Below are 21,646 nucleotides of genomic sequence, written 5' to 3'. Positions count from 1 at the left end.
CTTGAATCTCTTTCTCGGCTGTCATTGCCGAGGCTAGTGTTTCTAGTACAATATTGAATAGTAATGGAGATAGTGGGCAACCTTGTTTCACTCCTGATCTTACTGGGAAAGGTTCCAATTTATCGCCATTACATATGATGTTTACTGATGGTTTTAGATATATGCTCCTTATTATTTTAAGGAATAGTCCATTTATTCCTATACTCTCAAGTGTTTTTAGTAGGAATGGATGTTGGATTTTATCAAATGCTTTTTCTGCATCTATTTTAATGACCTAGAAAAAAATAACAAAATTCATATGGAAGAACAAAAGGTCAAGAATTTCAAGGGAAGTAATGAAAAAAAAAATCAAATGAAGGTGGTCTAGCTGTACCTGATCTAGAACTATATTATAAAGCAGCAGTCCCCAAAACCATTTGGTATTTGCTAAGAAATAGACTAGTTGATCAGTGGAATAGGGTAGGTTCACAGGATAAGATAGTGAATAAAAATAGCAATCTAGTGTTTGACAAACCCAAAGATCCCAAATTTTGGGATAAGAATTCATTATTTGACAAAAACTGCTGGGAAAACTGGAAATTAGTATGGCAGAAACTAGGCATGGACCCACACTTAACACCACATACTAAAATAAGATCAAAATGGGTCCATGATTTAGGCATAAAGAATGAGATCATAAATAAATTAGAGGAACATAGGATAGTTTACCTCTCAGACTTGTGGAGGAGGAAGGCATTTGTGTCCAAAGGAGAACTAGAGATTATTGATCACAAAATAGAAAACTTTGATTACATCAAATTAAACTTTTGTACAAACAAAACTAATGCAAACAAGATTAGAAGGGAAGTAACAAATTGGGAAAACATTTTTACAGTTAAAGGTTCTGATAAAGGCCTCATCTCCAAAATATACAGAGAATTGACTCAAGAAATCAAGCCATTTTCCAATTGATAAATGGTCAAAGGATATGAACAGACAATTTTCAGATGATGAAATTGAAACTATTTCCACTCATATGAAAGAGTGTTCCAAATCACTATTGATCAGAGAAATGCAAATTAAGACAACTCTAAAATATTACTACACACCTGTCAGATTGGCTAAGATGACAGGAACAAATAACGATGAATGTTGGAGGGGATGTGGGAAAACTGGGACACTGATGCATTGTTGGTGGAGTTGTGAAAGAATCTAATCACTCTGGAGAGCAATCTGGAATTATGCCCAAAAAGTTATCAACCTGTGCATACCCTTTGATCCAGCAGTGCTACTACTGGGCTTATATCCCAAGGAAATACTAAAGAGGGGAAAGGGACGTGTATGTGCCAAAATGTGGCAGCTCTTTTTGTAGTGGCTAGAAACTGGAAAATGAACGGATGCCCATCAATTGGAGAATGGTTGGGCAAATTATGGTATAAGAATGTTATGGAATATTATTGTTCTGTAAGAAATGACCAACAGGGTGAATACAGAGAGGCTTGGAGAGACTTACATCAACTGATGCTGAGTGAAATGAGCAGAACTAGGGAATTATACACTTCAACAACAATACTATATGAGGATGTATTCTGATGGAAGTGGATATCTTCAACATAGAGAAGAGCTAATTCCAATTGATCAATGATGGACAGAATCAGCTATACACAGAGAAAGAACACTGGGAAATGAGTGTAAATAGTTAGCATTTTTTGTTTTTCTCCCCAGGTTATTTTTACCTTCCAAATCCAATTCTTCCTTCGCAACAACAACAAGAACAACAACAACAAAATTCGGTTCTGCACATATATATTGTACCTAGGATATACTATAGCATATTTAATATGTATGGGAATGCCTGCTATCTAGGGGAGGGGGTGGAGGGAAGGAGGAGGAAAATTTGGAACAGAGGGAGTGCAAGGGATAATGTTGTAAAAAATTACCTGTGCATATGTACTGTCAAAAAATGTTATAATTATAAAATTAATTTTTAAAAAGTAGTTAGAAAAAAAAAAGAAAGGTAATCATTTTAGATACCACCTTGTTGGATTTATTGGAACATTTTTTGACTTTAAAAAATAACTAGTCATAATCAGAATATTGAGTGTTTAATTGCTGGATTTTCACAGAAACTTGCTATAATTACAATTTAGCTCAAAGTTCATGTTATTAGCCTCTAGGAGTCTTAAATCAAGAATCTCTTGTTATTTGAAAACTGTAAAACATTCTCTTACAGTTGGAGTTATATGGAATAATTTTAGGAATTAGGACAATGGGTTTCAGGAACAACTTCATATAGGATGCGGGGAGTTAAGGGAGGAGTACATTGTCGGCATAGAGTTATAATTAATGCAAAAGCAATGATATAAGAGAGTGGAGGGGGGAAGGATAACAAAGACTATTATGTAAAAGAGTAAAATATATCATAATGCTGGAAAGATCTTTTTGAACCTGATCATGAAATACTTAAAATGCGGGAAATGGGGGGGTGTTAGTATTTTGTTTAGGAGTGAAGTTTGTTATCTTATTATAAAGGCATTTAAACCTGTGTTTCAGGAATATAACTTTGGCAGCCATGTGAAAGATGAATTGGAAAGGAGCAAAACTCAGGGCAGAGAAACTTAGTAGGCTTTGGAAATTTAAGTTAGGATGATGGCCATTTGTGTGGGAATAAAAGGATAGGTTAAAGAGTTGTTAACAAAGATAGAAGAAACAAATTCCTGCAAATGATTGGATATGTTAAGTAAGGGATGGGTCAAAGATGACTCTGAGGTCATGAATCTATATGTCTAAAAGGATATTGATGCCCTTGAATGAAAAAGAAAAGTTTGGAAGAGGAATGGCTTTGAAAGAGGGCGATGAGAAAAGAATGTAGAAATGTGGAATTTCAGGTGCCATTTGGTAATTTAGGGCTTGAAGTCAAGGAGAGTGAGACAAGAGCTGGATATGTAAACCTGATCTGGGAGTCCTCATCTGTATGGAGATACATAAAACATCAGAGCTGATGAGTCATCAAGACAGACAAAGTAGAGGGTCCAAGATCAGAGCCTTTGAATGCTCCCATAGTTAGTAGTTAGTAGGAGATGCAGAATCACTGAGTTAAGAGTTGAAAGGAGATGTCAGTGCCCATCTTATTTAACCCATACCAAAAAAGAATCTTCATTGTAATCTACACAATTGTCATTCACCTTTTGAAGACTTTGATATAGAGAGGAAACCCATCATTTCTCTAGGCAGCCCATTTGCACAGCTCTAATTGTTAAAGTTTTTCTTTCTTGACGTCAAGCCTAAATTATCCTCTCTGCAATTTCCATCCATGGATTCTAGTTCTATTCTCTGAGCCAAATAGAACAAGTCTATTTTCCTCTCCACACAATAGTCCTATAGATACTTGAAGACATATTAGGTCATCTTTGAGTCTTTTATCAAGGTCAATATGTTTGCCTCCTTAAAACTGATCTTTATGCGATGTGGACTCAAGTCCTTCACCATTCTTATTGCTCTCCTCTGGACATTCTAGCTTATTATTGTCCTTAGACTATGGTCCCTAGAGTTGAATACAGTACTCTAGATAAAGTACAGTGAGTGCCTATTAAAGTCAATACTGAAAATTGTATTCCTTAGTGCAGCCTGGGATTGCCTTAGTTCTTGACTCATGGAATTTGCTGTCTGCTAAAATCTGAAGACCTTTTTCAAGATAATTGTTTATCCATGTTTTTCCCTATTTCATTCTTATAGATTTGAAACATGTTGAACTAAATGTATTTTTTCACCAAAAAAAAAAAAAAAAAAAAAAAAAGGCAAAACAAAACAGCCTCATTCAGGTTTAGCATCTATGGGAGATTTCTAAAGATTTGGATATCTGTAAATTTAGCCATCTAAAGGAATCTACTAATGTGTAGGGTATAAAATAGAAAAGAATCATTTTTTGGAGAAGCAGTCACTTCCTCATACACTGAAAGAATAATTTTAAGTAGTATTTTGAAAGAATGCTTAAGTTTTGTTTCAAGGAGATATAATTAAAAGCAGTCGATCTCTCTATTGTATCTTAATATGCTTTTGCTTATTGAAATTTAAAAACAAGTATATGCTTTTTAAAATTTATATATTTTATATTTTCTTTCCCTGTTTTATTTCAAAAGGTTGTAAAGGTACAAATTAGAGAAGACATTACTAAGGAAGGTCCTTCAACCGTCTTGGCCTCTAAACAAATTTTAACATCTGAGTCTCCAGTGAGTCATATGGTAAAACCATTTACAAAACCACCCTCAACAGAAGTTGAAATAAAAAATAAAATGATCACTTTTCCTGAAACAGAACCTGGTGCAACCTCAGGTATTGAATCCCAAAATCGCTTAATTAAAAAAACTTTTGTTATTATGCATAAAGCAATAATAGAGTGATTTTTATGTAGGGTTTTTTTTGAGGGGGTGGGGAGTGGAGACAATGAGATGACAGCATCAGAAATTAAAGTCATGTCTTAATGTTGGATTTAAAAAACTTGAAATATCAAATTTCTTGATAGTTAAAATAGTTAGGTGCTATGGTTCAGTAGTGTGAAACTCAAATAAAAAAAGAACCTTTGGGCATAATATTAACTTAGAAAGCCACAAATTAATATTATTTATGTTTTATTGCATTTTAATTTTTTTTGTTAAACATTTGCAAAGTACATTTTAAGCTAATTCTGGCCCTTGAAAAATTTTGTCCACTGGAATTGGAGTCTGGAAGACTTGAATTTATTTCCTACCTCAGACATTTAAAACTGTGCAACATTGGACAAGTCACTTATCTTTTCCTACCTTCAGTTTTCTCATAAGGACAAAGCATCTACCTTACAGAGTTACAAATGAGTTAACTTTGTGCTTGCTAAATTTTAAAATATTATATAAATGCTAGCTATCTGTAAAAATGAGCTTAGGGAAAACAGAAATAATTGAAATTTACATATATTTCAAAAATCTCAAAGCTTGCCTATTGTCATCAATTCCACAAAAACATTAGGTGAAACTGTTATAAAAGAGAGGATCCATTGTGGCAGAGAAATTCAATTATATGAGTTAGAAATAGTTCTTGATCGTGATCAAAAAATAAATAAACAAAAGAATAGACTATGATCTAGGTGGCTCAGTAGATGTGGGCCTGGAGTCAGGAAGACTTGAGTTACAAATCTAGCCTCATAGATGTTCTAGCTGTGAGCTTGCACAAGTTGCTTAATCTCTTTTCCTCATCTGTAAAATGGGGATAATAATGCCTTCCCAGGGTTGTTGTGAAAAGAAAAAGAGATAGTGATTGTAAAATGCTTGGCACAATGCCTGGTATAAAGTATAGCTATATATAAATCCTGTGGTGTTGCTGCTGCTGCAATATTTTTCATGGTAATGTTAAACATTCTATATAAATGGACTTAAAATACAGAAGTTAAACTTTTAAAATACAGAAGTACATTTTTTTAAACACTATTAAACACCATGTATCAGTCCAAGAAAATAATAGAAATATGCCATTATGTATGATCAGTAGACAGAAAACAGATTAAGCATTCTTTGTCTTATCACATAAAATGCATTTGGCATGTTATGGCATTTAGTCAAATGATGCAGTATTTCATGCTGTTATTGTGGAGTTGGTTTGTGATGATAATGGAATAAAACCATGCTTATGGGACACTATTATATTGGTCATAGCTGCACTTAAAATCATGTAACTTGCTGAAATGTTGTAACAAATGTAATGAATAATCAAATCAGAAAAAAACAAAAACAAAAACTCACAGAGCTGGGATCACTTACCCAAATAATTCATATTTTACTTAAAGGTCTTGGTATCATATTTTTCTAGGGTAGGGGTAGGGTTGAATGACAAGGAGGGAAAAAGTGTGGAGAAATAGTTTTATTTAGTTGAATTATTTGAAACATCCTATTGAACAAATATGAAAATATGATGTATTTGGTTTATTCCCTTCTCCCCTCCCCCTTCACTTCTACCAGAATGCTAATGATTATACTGTCACTGTTATATCTGTTCATAATGAAAGAATTGAGGCCTCACATGTAAGAAACAGGAAATAGGTCTTGGCTGTGCTGAGATTCTTAAGCTGATGTCTGTAAACTTTCAGGGGGGGAAATTATAATGATTTTGATGTATTTTTTCTCTTTTTAAATTTGCAAATTTTATCATGAACATTTTAAAACATAATTCTGAAAAGGGGTCCTTAGGCTTCACCAGGCTGCCCCAGGGGCTCTGGTAACTAGAAAGGTTAAGAATTCTGCACCACAGTAATTATTCTTTGTTTGGTATTGCAATTACAACAAAAGACTTATACCTGGAGTTGAAAGGTAAGTTTGTGATGAAGAGGAATGTCAAAAATCCTATTTTATTGTGCCTAGATATTATAAAATGTTTAAAGATAGGAAATAAAATCAATATCATCATACAACATTTTTTTTTTAATTTAAAAAATTGAAATCCTTGCCAAACCTTTTCAGTTCAGGCTTTTTTCCTTTATTTCCTCTATTTTTACAAAATTTGAGAGAATTACTATATTAATAATGTATATGTCTATATACATATAAAGGAAATACTGTATATCCACATTTTTTATTGATGCTGCAAGAAAAACTACATAAGTACAAATGTAACTATAGTAAAGAGACCTAATAAATAGTACTTTCAAAAAAAGACTTTTCTGGAATTAAATAGAATATAAAAAAATAACATTTAGGCCTGTGTTCACAGTTTCTTGATAGATGCTGAGATTAAAAAGTTTAAATGAAGACCTTCCACTCCCTATCCCCACTCAACTCCCTTCTCCCCTTTCCTAGGCTCAAATGTGCTCCTCTCCCTGACCTGGCACAAACTCCCAAAGCTGGAACCAAGATAGGGCAGTTTGCAGAAAAGAGGGGAGATAACCAGCCAATCCAATTTTATCTCCTGCTTCCTGGTGGCCCTTGCTAGAGAGAAGTTAAGCTCATCATACTCTGCCTGCTCTGCTCTATCTCTTCTGAAGCCTTTAGAGCCATGAGCAAGTCCAGCCCTGCCTTCTGCCAGGCCAGCCAGTGCCCATGCTCATTTCCTGGGAACATTCCTTAAGCACTTGCCCTGTGCTGGGCACTCATTGCCCAGGCTTGGAATGTACTGATCCCTCCTCAACTCTGCCTCTTAGTTTTATTGATTTCCCCCAAGTTTCAGCTTAAATCCTACCTTTAACAAGACCCATTTTTTACCATCTTGCTACTCCCTCTATACTAGGACCTGTCTCACTGAGATTAACTCCCTCGCTCCACACCCCAGGCTTCTTGGCCATTCCTTATTGATATTATCTATCTACTATTTATCTAATTATGCTGACTCTTATCGTTGGAAAGTGAGTTTCTTGAGGTCAGGGACTGCTGTTTTATTTTCTTTTTAATTTCCAATGTTCATCCCAGTGTCTGGCTCCCTGCACAAGCTTAAATGATCTTGTTCAAGTGATTGATTAGCATTAACAATGTCTCAGCTGTGGATAAGTTTACCCACAAAGACACGTACACAAATCCATCCAGTATCAGTAAAGTGTGACAACAATAAAGAACACATCTTAGGGAGACCAGAAAAGACTGTCATGGATGATATGCCATAGTTAAAAGAAGAGGAAAAAATTTTAGCATCTGGTAGTGAAGAGATAGTGTCCTCAGGCCATTAGAAACAGTCTGTACAAATTAGTGGAAGGAAAGGGGAACCAAATAAGGTAGGGACCAATAGAGGCTGGATGAGATGTGAAGTGATTAAAATAAAGAATAATTCCAAATAAAAACTGGGGGAAAAAAGTTAAATGAGAGAAGATAGTCTCTAAAGGAGTTTTATAGTTTCTTTGGGAAACCCGTCATTATAACTATTAAACAGTGTTTTCTGATAAATAATATATCAGAGAACTGTAAAATAAGAATGCTGCTTGAGGTCTCAGGAGGAAAGTTGTTATCTTAGAAGAAATCAGAAATGAAATGTCATTTAAAATCCCTCCCTCCTATTTACCTTTCTGGGTAACTTGTGTGAGTTAGATTTGACTTAAGGATTTATGTTTTCCTTCTAGAAAATTATCTAGAACTTGAAAATCATGGTGATGAAGAAGTAAAGTGGAATTTATCATCTTTTGCTCCACCTTATGTCAAGGTTAGTAACAGTAATCTAAAATATATAATTTATTTACTCTTACTTTTTTGCCAGAAAATTTATTATTATTATTATTATTATTTTTTTTTTTTTTTGTATTTTAAATTGATCCTAGCACATGCTCAAATATCATCAGCATACTAACTTTATTTATTCTGTCATTTGATATCAGTGGGTTCTCTTTTTTGCTTCCTCATTTAGAAATTTGGAAGAAGGTAATCATATGTAATAGTAAGAAAACAGGGGACAGCTATGTAGCCCAGTGGGTAGAGCAGTAGAGCACTGGCCCTGAAGTTAGGAGGATCTGAGTTCAAATCTGTCCTCAGACACTTAACACTTCCTAGCTGTGTGACCCTAGGCAAGTCACTTAACCCCAGTTGCCTCAGCAAAAAAAAAAGAAAGAAAGAAAGAAAGAAAGAACACTGGACTGGAAGCCTGAAGATTTAGATTCCAGTCACTCTCACTACTTACTAAGCTTTATATGCATTATTATTTTATTATTTCTAAGATTTCCATTTCTGCCATATGGGAGGACTATGAAGATTAAATCACTTGATGAATATACTTTGTGAAATAGTAAGATGCTATTCAGGTGTGAAGTGCTAATTTTAGTGTGGAATTCATCTTTGTTCTTATATAATTTTTATTTTTCCTTTCTGTAGGATGTTGATGAAAGTGGAGATATCTTTAGAGCTACTTATACAGCTTTCAGATGTTCCCGTATTTCTGGTACATTAGTAGGTCATGGAAAACAAAAGGTGAGGTCAGTCACATTGTTAAAGAATTCATCTTTATTAAGCTTGATCCTATATGGACAGTTAACTTCACACAAATGACTATTTTTCCCATAATCATAAGGCATATACTACCTAACCCCTGGCCCACTCTTAGTTAAGTCAGTGGATATTTATTAACCAACTACTGTATCCCAACTGCTGAGCTAATGATAAATGTAGAAAAGGAAGAGGTGGTCTATACCTTGAAGATGCTGATGTTCTGTGTTTAACAAATGAATAGACTATTTAAGAACTAAGTAAAGGAAAACAATTCATAGTGTATGTATTGCTAACAAGTTAGTTTCATCATCTGTCTATAGAGAAGGACACATTTTTATTTTGAACTCCACAATAAATGATGCCCAATAACTTGAAAAATACTCACGGTTCTGCATCTGTGATAACTATTTGTTCTGTAAGATTCTTTTCCATGTTTTTCCTTTAAATTTTCCATAGAAGACCTATTTAACACCCTAGAGGACTTTTTCATTTACTATTTTGAGAGGGTACCAGTCTAGCAGCTGTTCTATTTATCAGCTGTCTCTCCTTTCAAGAGACCTGTCCTTTTCTATTTACATGTTTTTCTCTGATATATCTTTCATGCTGTTATACATTCAACTTGTCATTAGTAATATATGTCATATTTTTCTATTACTGCTCTGTGGATTATGATTTTTATGTCTTTCAAGGTTGTGATATTTGATTCAGTGTTTTATCAGCTAGATACAGTCTTTGGTAGATGTGAACAATTATAAAATTATAGAAATTGGTACTATTTTCTTCCTTCCTTCCTTCCTTCATGTCAAATAGCTAGTGAAAGCGTTTGAGACTAGATTTCTATCCACATCCAGCAGCATTCTATCTATTTTCTCATCAGTTTTATCTACAAAATTTTTCTGGGTAATCTGGTTTAGCTAAACTTTCACCAACTATTTTTCACTATTTTGTGGGTAACTGTCTATGATCTTACATCATCTCCTCCTCATTTGTGTTTTGCAAATGTGCTTGTATTCTAAATTTTTATTTTGCCTCATTATTCTTATTTAGTGTTTAATTTGACCTTTACTTCAACCAGCCTCTGGTTTGGGTCAGTGATTCTAAATAACATCACAACTTCTCTCTTAAAATATGAGTAGCCTCATTTTTTTGTGCATTATTACTTTCTAATCCCTCATGAACTTTCTTAAAGAAAAAGTTCATGATGTACAGATAGGAATTTTCCATACTGTCTATATATCTTTGTTCTCTTTACTTCCTTGATACTATTTTCCAACATTGCTCTCTTCCTATGCCCACTTTTACATTGTTGTTACTGAATATTAATGTGTGTGGTGGCTTTGGAAAATTTTTGTTAGTCTTTGTAGAATTTAGCTACTCTGTCCTTCAGAATGAGTTTTTTTTGCTTATATCCATAGTGAGTTTAGTAAAGTGAAATGGCTGCATAGTCCAATTGTTTCTTAAAACTGGAGTACATGATGAAAAATATTGTGCCAGTTCTTACATTTGCCTTTTCAGGGAGAAACTATGAACCATTAAAATGCCATTTATTACATAATCTGGCTTAATGTTTGATAAATGTCAGTCTGGATGTAGTTCAGTTCCTACAGTACTGTGATGGATTTTTTGCCAGGAATCACATACTGAAAATATGGACAGATAAGGTATTCTTAAAACTTGTTAGCACCTTTATTGACAGAGTAATCATGTCAATAACAAAATTCATTTTAAAGATATTTTAAAGGCATTTAATGTCATACACATATTTAAAAATCTTATATCTTATAAGTGTATCCTAAATTTTAGTTCTGTCTTTTGACCAGTAGAGGATTGCATAAGAAGAACAATGAAAAGAATATATTCACAATCTTGATTATATTTCTATGGTTTAATCTACTAAACCTTCTTGAGCCTGCTTCCTCGTTTAGCTCTCCTACACAACAGCTGTAGTGTAATTTGAGAGCCACCCCCAACCCACACCCAACAATGTACTTTTGGAATTGTTGATTTATATAAAGTATTTTAGATCCTGATTCGAATTAGTCTGCTTGAAATAGAATTGAACAAGCTTTTTTTCCCCCTAAGAAGTGACAAATGCAACCAACTTTTAAGCATTTCTTGATCCATTTCTTGTTGTGTGAAGACTTCTTATTGGTACCCCAAAAGAAAAAGATAAGTATCAATGTTTAGGAATAACAGCAGATAAAATATCACCCAAAGCTTTTATGTTTATTTTATAGGTTGCTATCACTTTTTTACCGAGAGATAGAGGGAATTATGCTCAATTTTGGGATGTTGAGTGTTATCCTAGTGCAGCATCTCACATGAAACATACATTGAGATTTCAGCTATCTGGATTAGTGAGTATTATGAATGAAAGAAAAAAAATGATTAAATGCTTATTGTGTGCCATGTATTGTAATTTGATCCTATAATTAAAGTAACTTTTTAAAATGAAAATTATGCTTTTAGATGGTGTTAGTGAAAATTATCCTTGTGTTCCATTTGCTAAGGAGAGGTTGGAAAAGTAATGCTTTTCTTCTAGCCAATTTTCTTAATTGCTGTTCATATCAACTATATCTGCTGATGGAAATTGGCAGTGTCATATATATACCGATGTATATATACTATGTATATATATTACATATATATATATATATTACATATATATACACACACACATATATATACACACACACACACACACACACACACATATATATATATATATATAATATATATATATATATATATACATACACACACATATACTACTATATATATAGTAGAAGGATTAAATGTATTATTAAGATGTGTAAAACTCATAAGTAAAGTTAAAGGGTAATGAATGACTTTATTATTGTAATGTATTTAACTATGGCAAGTGATAAATCCATAAGTACCACATTTGATTTGTAGAGAGTTTACATCTTTTGCTTCTTTTTAAAAGCTTTGATATAGAAGTAAGAAAGATGGATGAAGCATCTGGAAACCTGGGCTCTGCCACTAATTATTTGTATGATTTTGAATGAGTCATTTAACGTTCCAGAGCCTCAGATTCCTCATTGGTAAAATGTAGATAACCACTACCTTATATAGCATGGTGTTGCTGTGAGATCAAATTAGAAAGAATGCTTTATAAAATGCATTAAGAAATAACTGCCTAATAGGTTCATTATCCTCACATGACCAAGAATATTTTTCTTTCCTCTTTATATCTTTTTTTCTATCAGAGTGTCAGTCCAGAGAATGGATTTGAAAGAATTTCCACAGATGCTCTTGTAAAAACAGATAATCTAGCTAGGCCTAGAAGACGAGCTGGCTCTGAGGCTTGTATTCCTACAACTCGGTACGTGCTTGCTTATGGTATGCTTCTATATTTTCAAAGATATATGTGCATAGAAAACACCAATTTGACCTATACAATTTTTAACGATGGCATATTTTTTTAAGCAGGTTAATGTCAACAAGCCTAATTATTATGTTCAAACAGAGCACTGTTAACAAATGAAAAAAATATTCTTTATTATCATTTGTCAAAATACTTAGAATGATTTACTAGAGATTGGTACTATGGTCAGCATTGTGGAGAACAAGGAAGTATGAGACATGGTCCCAGAGCTGATGTCTAATTCCCTCGTTGTAAGTCAGACACTTAGACAAGATAAAGTATGGTACATTAGTGCTTGGAGAGAATTAAGGTAATATGTTGATTAATAAGGAATGGCTGGTTTATTAATCACTTGTTCAATTTAGTATAAGCCCATTCATTTCTTTTTTGTTGAAAATAGCTAGTCTTGAAAATAGTTGCAACTACATGCTATCCTTTGTTGCAGAAGATAAAGTTGTTGAGAAATTTTGTGAAGAACTTGAGTTATTTGGAAGATTTTATCAATATAAATACTGATATTCAATTATTTTAATGTAAATATGAACACAGGAGGTTGGCATTAAATGTTTTGGAAAGTACAATTCATAATTTAAAAATGAGCAAATAGAAATAAGAAATAGAAACAAGAAATAAGCAAAGACTTACTGACTGTTCCAAAATATTAATTTCTTTAGAAAAACAAATAGAAAAGCAATAGACATAGTGATAAACAAAGTCATAGTAATTGACTTTGACTCACTTTAACAAATATGAAACCGCTGCTTCTAAAGAAGCAGTCATTTTACACTCACCTTTCACCATGCAGTTTGACTATCATTAAAGCAGAGATCAAAATCTGTACCACATGGGGAGAAAGAATAAAGATGATGAGATCCAACATATAGTAGTTTGAGGAGGGTGACCTAATTAATCTTTCAATTCTGAAAAATCGAAAATAGGTAAATAATAACTTCAGCTCTTATATACTGTTTCTTAAGCAAGTGTAATTGATGCAGACCAGTCACCAAAACATGATAAAAGAGCTTATAAACCTTCTACAGTAAGAAAAGTAATGTCTTTAAGTCATCCAGAGACACAGGGCAAGATTATATAAGCTGATACAGTATGGCATAAACATCTAGAAAAACAATGTTTAAAGCTACTACAATTAATTAAATGAAAAGGAAATCAAGCTATTCAATCATTTCTTATTTTATCATCCCATATTTCCCTATACTTTATGCCCTCAATTGTGTAAATCATTCACATTTTGACCTTCCACTGTTATCCTTTCACTAAATCAGCTTTCCTTCCTTCCCAATTTCATTTAATGTTAAATCTTTTGAGCTCTACACTATTCTTTACTCCAAGGATTTTTCACACTTCTTGTGTTTGGCAGCCTTATGAAGCCGATGGCCCCCTTCTTGAGAAACATTATTTCCTATATGCTAGGCAGTGTGTTAAACACAGAGAAGAAAGAGAACACAAAGGCAAAAATCATAAGTTTATTTGAAAGAGAGGAGAAATATATATAAATATATAGTATGAGAGTTAGTGAACCTTGCTAGTACTTATTTGACTGTAGATTATCATTTGCTAAAGTTTAGTGCTCCTGCTGGAAGCCATTTGTAACTTCTTATAAAGGAAATAATTAAAATTAACTTTTTAAAGATATAATTTGAATTTAAATTCCTAGTAATTTTAAATAGGTAACTTAATACCCATTTTCTAAATCAGGCATGTTGATTTGGCTCAGCGAGGCGTTTATGCTCCACAAGATATATACATATTTCTTCCAGCTAGAGTTGGAGAAACAAGAACTGTAAAAGTCAATTTACGGAATAATTCTTTCTCTACTCACTTGGTAAGTTTAACATCTTCCTGTAAAATTTGGGAAGTTTAATATATGAACGTGTTTTCATGATTATTATTTTGTATGCCTATCTAGCTGTATAGATAAATGAAAGCTGTATAGATAAATGAAAGATACATATTTAAGTTTCTAAGCTTTATACTTAAAGCCAAAAAAATGTATTTTGAGAGATTTCTTTGCTTGAAAAAATATTAAATATCCACGGGAAGACCCTGGTATTTTATTTGAAAACTGAAAGTAACTGTGTACACACACACACACACACACACACACACACACACACACACACACACGCAAAATTTTTTTATTTTTTATTTTTATCTTTTTTTTTTCCCCTAATTACTTTTTTTTTTTTTTTGCTAGTTGCCATGTTTTTCTGTGTAAAGTAATTGATCTGTCTGAATTGTAGTAAATTCTTGTAGAAGTTCATAGAATTTTCTTATAAAAACAAAGTGGTCTTCAGTGCTATTTGTCTTTATTCCATATTATTGTATCTAAATCTTACTGAAATAAAATTTTAGTTAATGCATGTTTTATTTAAAATATAGTAGAGTATTATTAAATAATTTGTATGTTGCTTTTTTATTAAATTCCAGTTGAAGTTTTTAAGTCCCAGAGAGCCTTTTTCCATCAAGCTTTCAAAATATTCTTTGAGGTGAGTTAAATATAAACAGAAAATTTGTTTGAGAGCTTTTTTATACAAATATTCTAGTTCTAGACATTGCTATAAGGCTTTGTAATTTTGTCTGTCACTATCACTTGATCTTTTCAACATCAAAATCTGCTAGTTATGTTATTTGTACAGATTTATCTCAGACTAGGTGAGAATAGGGCATCACAGTTGTAGACACAACAAGGTCCAGTATTTTCTAGATATTCAGAATTACTATGTAAAATAAATATTTTGATTTCCCCCAAAGGATTAAAAAATATCTGAACTCAGACACTTAATACTTCTTAGCTTTGTCATCCTGGCCAAGTCACTTTACCCCAATTGCCTTAGCTCCCCCCCTCCCCCCCAAAAATGATAGTAATAATAATACTGTTCATTTACATGCTTTTATTTTATTTCAACTTTCTTGGAAATAAGGTGTGCTGAAATTTATGTTAGATTCCACATACATTAGATTTTTAAGCTCTTAATTCAGTTTTAGCCATATAATAAATATTTTGGATTGTAAAAGATTTTAATTGTGATTAAATAGATTAAAAAGAATTCCCTCCAGAATTTTATTGGAAAGTTCTATGCCAAAATTTTTTCCCTCTATCTCTCCCTTCCTTCTTTCCAAAATGTTAAAAATTTTGGTTTAAGTTAAATTTTATATGTAATCATGTAAAAAACATATTCTATATTAGTCATGTTGTGAAGTAAGAAAAAGACCAAAAATATAATATTCTAAAGAACATTATAGCTAGAATGCAAAGATTCCAGATCAAAGAAAAATTAATGCAAGCAGCCAAAAAAATTCAAGTCTTTGATGCTCAATGAAGTGAATAGAACCAAGAGAACAGTATATACAGCAATAACAAGGTTATATGATGATCATTTCTTATAGACTTGACTCTTTTTAACAATGAGGTGATTCAGACCACTTCCAATAGAGTTGTGATAGAGAAAGCTATCTGTACCCTGGGAGAGGACTGTGGGGACTAAATGTGGATCACAACATAGTATTTTCACCTTTTTTTTGTTTTTGTTTTTGTTCTTTTTTTTCTTTCTCATTTCTTTTCCCTTTTTAATCTGATTTTTCTTGTGCAGCATGATAAATGTGGAAATATATATATATGCACATATAAAGATAAATTAATAAATTTTAAGCTAAATTGCACATATATTGGATTACTTTCCTAGGGGGTAGGAGATGAGGGAAGGGAGAGAAAAAAATTTGGAACACAAGTTTTACAAGAATAAATATTGAAAACTATGTTTGCATGTATTTTGAAATAAAAAGCTGTGTATTGTAGATAAATATAGAGAGCTTACAATATGATATTCTAAAAGGAAAGTACATAGACTTATGGCCAAGAATAACTCACCAAAACTGAGTATAATCCTGTGGGGATGGGGAGAATTTATTTTTAATGAAATAGAGGACTTTTCAGCATTCCTGATCTATACGTCTGTACTTATAAGGAAAAGAAAGTAAAGCTGATATTTGAATATCACTCTCATCTGAGCTGGTCAAAGTAGGGATCAGTACATACACAAAGAGTTGGGTGGATAAATACACTTTGCAAAGAAATAGGGAGAGGGAAAATTAGAGGGAGTTGCATACTAAAGGAAAGATAAATCCTAGGCAAAACAGATAATAAAAATGAACAAAAATGTTTACAGCTCCTTTTGAAGTGGCAAAGAATGGGAATCTAAGAGGGCATTTTTAATTGGGGAATGGCTGAACAACTTGTGCTGTATAAATGTGATCGAATGCTATTCTGTAATAATGGTAAAAGTAGATTGTTTCAGGGAAATCTAGGAAGACTCATTTGAACTTATGCAAAAAAGGGAAATAGTACAAGGAAAGAAGTTGTATAATGACAACATTTGTAAAGACAAATAATTTTGAAATATTTAGGAACTCTGATCAATGTAATGACAAAACATAGTTCCAGAGAATTAATGAGGAAACATGCTATCTCCTTTATGATAGTGAAGTGAAACACTCCCGAGTGCAGAATGAGATGTCTATGTATCTGTGTGTATAAGGGTTTGTAAATTCACACACATTCCCTTTTTATGTCAAGGGTAATATGGAATTTAGTTTTGTCTAACTACACATATTTATAAGGTTTTTTTCCTTTCAAATAGTATGGCCATTACTGTATACACCATTTTTTTGGTTCTGTTCACTTTACTTTTCTTTATTTCATGGAAGTCTTTCCATGTTTTTCTAAAATCAGTCACCTCATCATTTTTTACAGGTCAGTATTCCTTACAATCATGCTTGTTTAGCCATTTCTCACTTGATAGTCTTCCCCTCAATTTCCAGTTCTTTGCCACTACAAAGAGAATCCCATAAATATATTAAAACAAAATTTTTTTTCCCTTTTCTCTTGATCATCTTGGGAAAATAGATAATAGTGATATTGCTGGGGCAAGTTCTGTACCTATCAATGGATATATAATTGGGTATAATCTAGATTGCTCTTCAACAGTTCCACAACTGTATATTAAAGTCCTAGTTTTTACATCCCTTCCAACATTTGCTGATAAAAGGTTCTGATCAGGATTGGCTCTCAAAAAATACTGCCTTTCAAGTAATTCATACTATAGTAACATAAATATATACTGTTGCAAGTGTCTTTAATTAAATTTGGCAACAGCATCAGAAAAAGATAGAATAGCGTATTAGCAATATGTTAGAATAGAATCAGAGAGGCTTGGGTTCAAGTTCTTCCTCTGCCACTGAGACCCTCGGCAAGTCATCCTCTCTGCAATCTAGGCAACTCTCTTAAAATAAGTTGCAAAGAAGGTGGTAACTTACATGATTGAGAGAATTAGTTTCCTAAACCCTCCCTAAAAAAAACAAAAAGGAACCAAAAAACATATCTATTCTCTGCCAGTTTTAATAGTTTTGATTTTGTTTAGCTTAAATTTGAGTAGGCAAAGCTCTTGTGAAAAAAAATCTAATTTTATGATCTGTATTCTAAGTTCTGTTATTTTATGAAAAAGAGTACTCCATATAGTCAAAGTACCTACATTTAAATCTAGGATCTATCACTTGTTAACTGACTGACTTTAGGCAAGTCACTTGACCATTCTGGATCTGTTTTCTCTTATGTAAAATGAAGGGGTTGAACTGTGTGAACTTTTAAGATCTTTTCCATTCTAAATCTTGTGATGTACAACTTTTGGGTGATGTGACAAAGTTAGTGGAGAGTGATAGTGATGTAGAAAAGAAGGAAAAGAGTATCAACAAAATGTTTTAAAATACTCAAGAGGAGAGCAGAAGAAACCTCACTGCCATGTAGAGCAATTGTGTTTCTACCTTGCTAAAAATATGTGCTTTTAAAAACACCACATAACTATTAATCATATACTCTCCTTTATATAATATTGAAATGTTCCTGTTTGTTGATATTTATAATAAAAAAGAAAAATATTTAAAAACCCTTATGATACTTTGAAATTGTTATACTTCCTTCTGTTGTAACCACCTTCCTCTTTCTATTTCTTTCCGTATTTATAAATAGCTAGTACTAAGTACTAGACAATATAGAGGTACCATATATATTAACAAAAGATTGATAAAACTACAAAAAGTAAAAATTGGGATAAAATTCATTAGTCGACATACATATATGGGAACATTGCCTATTAATCTAGTGAAAAAGAATTTATACCAATATCATACTACATATCTCATTGAGTATCTTCTGGATAAATAGACATTAAAATTTTTCCCAACTACCAAAAATAGAATAGTTTGTTCATTTCAATTTTTAAGGAGAGATGACTTTTTTCCTATTAAAACATAAGAGATTATTATTAAGGACAAGCTAATTTTAAAAAACAAATTGGAACAAATAATTGACAAATGTTAGATTAAAACTTAATATCTTAGATATAAGTAATCATTAAAATGAGCAAAGATAATTTCTAATCCACAGTGATTAATTTGTCAGAAATTTGAAAATATAATTTTAGAAAAAGAAGCATAAATGTTAACTTACATGAGAAAAATATTGAATCTATTAATCGGAAATATGTGGATCACAACATAGTATTTTCACCTTTTTTTGTTGTTGTTCTTTTTTTTTTCTTTCTCATTTCTTTTCCCTTTTTTAAACAGTTTAGAGCTACAGCTTCATATTTATCAAAAAAAGAAAAACAATTGGGATTGTACCATTACAGTATACCTTCATTCCAAACTTGTCTTTTTTGGAAAGCAGTTTTAGAGTGAAGTTACAAAAAAAATATATCTTTAGGCTAATTATTACATTGTTGAGATTTTATGAGTAGTTTAAAAAAAAAAAAAAAAAACTATTTTCCGAGATTTTGAAGCAGATTCCCTGTCAACATAATTGTTTAATACTGACTGAAACTAGTCATTAGTGGTTGAGGTTTTTATAAACTGTCTTCTAATACACATTATTCTGCCCTTTTTCTCTGGTATATAAAAAAAATTCACTTTCTGATAATAGCACAATATAATATTTTGTTTATTACATTGATAGAAAATTTGCATCTGAAGGCTTTTTATCAATATCATGATTTTATTTTTTATCATTTATAGATTGCATTCTTAAAAGTTTTTTTCATAATTCTAAATCTCAAGCTTATTATAAGCATCATTACAGTTTTTATTAGTTCTTTAATTGTATTTGTAATGGCAAGGGTTTTTTAAGACTCAGGTCCTCCTAACTTAAGGGCTGGTGCTCTATTACACCAACTAGCTGCTCCAGGAATGTGTTTTTAAGGCCATTAAAGTGCTAATTATTTTTAATGAATTTTAGAAATATAACAAATTATTCTCATTTAAAAAAAAAAAAGCTGTGGTAGAATTTTTCACATTTGTGATCACTGAACTTTAAAATCTAGTCCAGAGAAGAGAAACTAGTAGAATATAAAGCCAAGGAGAGCAAGGACTTCATGACAGTACAAAGATAGAATGGAGTCAATTCAACAAATTTAGTTCAATCTCTCTTAGCATAATCTAAAAATGAGAATTTTTCAGGGAGGGAAGTTTAAGGCAAAGAAAACATAGTTAAAGTCATAGTTAAAATAACAGATACTGTAATCAGAAATAATAATTTCTCTGATCACCAACTTTTGGGTGTTAAACTTTTCTGAACTAGGCTAATCCTTTAAGGACAGATTTATAGTCCCTCTGATGGATACAACCAACGCAAACTAGAGTTTTTCTGACTTATCATGCCAGACTTTTTTTATATGTGTGTGTTTGTGTGTATAAGACAAATCAGAAAAACTCATAAGAAAATCCAGTTGGTTCCAAACAATAAAATAGGACTAGGCCTTAGTTGGAGTATTATTTTGTGCAGAGGTAATTTTAATTGTACCTTTTAATTTTATGAATGTTATATGGCTTCTAATGTAGCTGCATATGTGCTGAAATAATTTCTTCAAGATGGTATATATCTTGAAAATTTTTGTTTAAGAAAGGTTTAGATATGGGGCAACTAGATGGTGCAAGTAGATAGAGCACCAGCCATGAATTCAGGAGGACCTGAATTCAAATGTGGCCTCAGACACTTAATACTTCCTAGCTTTGTGACCCTGGGCAAGTCACTTAACCCCAGCCTCAGGAAAAAACAAACAAAAATGGTTTAGATAAATCAATACAACCATAAGAACTTAAGAGCCAAAATGTACCTTAGAGCTGCCTTTTATTTTACAAATGAGTAAATTGAGTCCCAAAGAAGTCACATGATTTGGTGGCAGAGCTAGGAATAAGATGGGTATTCTAATTCCTAGTTCATTCATCTTTTCACATTCACAGGATACTGCAGTTTGTTAAATTCATGTTAACAAGAGGTTATAACATCTTTTTAGAATGACTTCTGGCAGATCACTATTTAATTTTTAAAATATAATATCTACCTCTATGTGCTATTAGGTAAACCCATTTTTCTAACTTATTCAGGAGCCCAGAATGTCAAAACCTCATTCCAGAAATAAATATTTTCTTAGAGTTTCTTACTGTTCAGCCCATATACTGTCTTAGTATTTCACTTATTTGTTTGATAGTGCAATAGTGGTAAATTATCAAAACAATCAGTGAGATATGGAATAATGGCATTAAAGAAAACATATTTTCCTTAAGTTATTACTGTAGCCCTAATGGTATTTTGAAAAATCTAGTGGATGATTCATGCTATTACTATTATACTAATATTTCCTTTTGTCTGGTACAGAGCTCAGCATTATGTCAACATGCCAGTCCAATTCAAACCAAAGTCAACAGGAAAATTTGAAAGTCTCTTAGTGGTTCAAACAGATGAAGGCAAAAGTATTGGTATTCGACTGGTTGGTGAAGCTCTTGAAAAAGTTTAACTGGAAAAACTGTTTGTGTAAAATAAATTGTTATGGTAGCTTCCTTTTTTTTCTATGCCAAAATAATACTTTTGTAAATGTTTTGTATCATAAATTGAGCTATGTATAACAATTTTGTTTTTATCATAATATTGAAGACTACTGATATATCATGTTTCTCTTACATTATTACAAATTTTTACAAAGGAGGAAAATATTCTATTTTTACATTGATTATGATTTGCCAATAAAGATTGTATTTATTTTAATGCATTATATTCAGAAGTAAACAATTTTCTATTGAGTTTGGCTGCAAAGTCCAATTCCTGTGTTGCTATGTATTACCCTTTAGTTCTCTTAAGTTCCTGAACCTTTGTTTCTTGCTTTTTAGTACAAATTTCCCTTTTCCCTATCACATGCCTCCTGTAGAGGAATCTTTATTTATTTTTTATGCATAGTGTTATTAGTAAAAGAGAGTAACTTTCCAAAGCTATTCTTTTTCAATTCCTTCC

General features: G+C 32.1%; 1 protein-coding gene across 1 annotated transcript in view; it reads left to right on the top strand.

Moving 5' to 3' along the window:
- The window catches only part of CEP192 (centrosomal protein 192), a 164,431-nt gene extending 142,993 nt beyond the window's left edge, over nucleotides 1-21,438 (top strand). The window contains exons 47-54 of the mRNA XM_074279226.1: nucleotides 4,119-4,311; nucleotides 8,048-8,127; nucleotides 8,790-8,885; nucleotides 11,141-11,260; nucleotides 12,134-12,249; nucleotides 14,008-14,134; nucleotides 14,740-14,798; nucleotides 21,017-21,438. Coding sequence (XP_074135327.1) covers nucleotides 4,119-4,311; nucleotides 8,048-8,127; nucleotides 8,790-8,885; nucleotides 11,141-11,260; nucleotides 12,134-12,249; nucleotides 14,008-14,134; nucleotides 14,740-14,798; nucleotides 21,017-21,155 — 930 coding nt within the window. The 3' untranslated portion in view covers nucleotides 21,156-21,438. The remainder of the gene's footprint in view (nucleotides 1-4,118; nucleotides 4,312-8,047; nucleotides 8,128-8,789; nucleotides 8,886-11,140; nucleotides 11,261-12,133; nucleotides 12,250-14,007; nucleotides 14,135-14,739; nucleotides 14,799-21,016) is intronic.
- The last annotated feature ends 208 nt before the right edge of the window (nucleotides 21,439-21,646 follow it).

This window comes from Sminthopsis crassicaudata, chromosome 1 (genome assembly GCF_048593235.1).
Source record: "Sminthopsis crassicaudata isolate SCR6 chromosome 1, ASM4859323v1, whole genome shotgun sequence".
In the NCBI taxonomy this organism is placed as follows: domain Eukaryota; kingdom Metazoa; phylum Chordata; class Mammalia; order Dasyuromorphia; family Dasyuridae; genus Sminthopsis; species Sminthopsis crassicaudata.
This window is presented reverse-complemented; position numbering and strand designations above follow the sequence as displayed.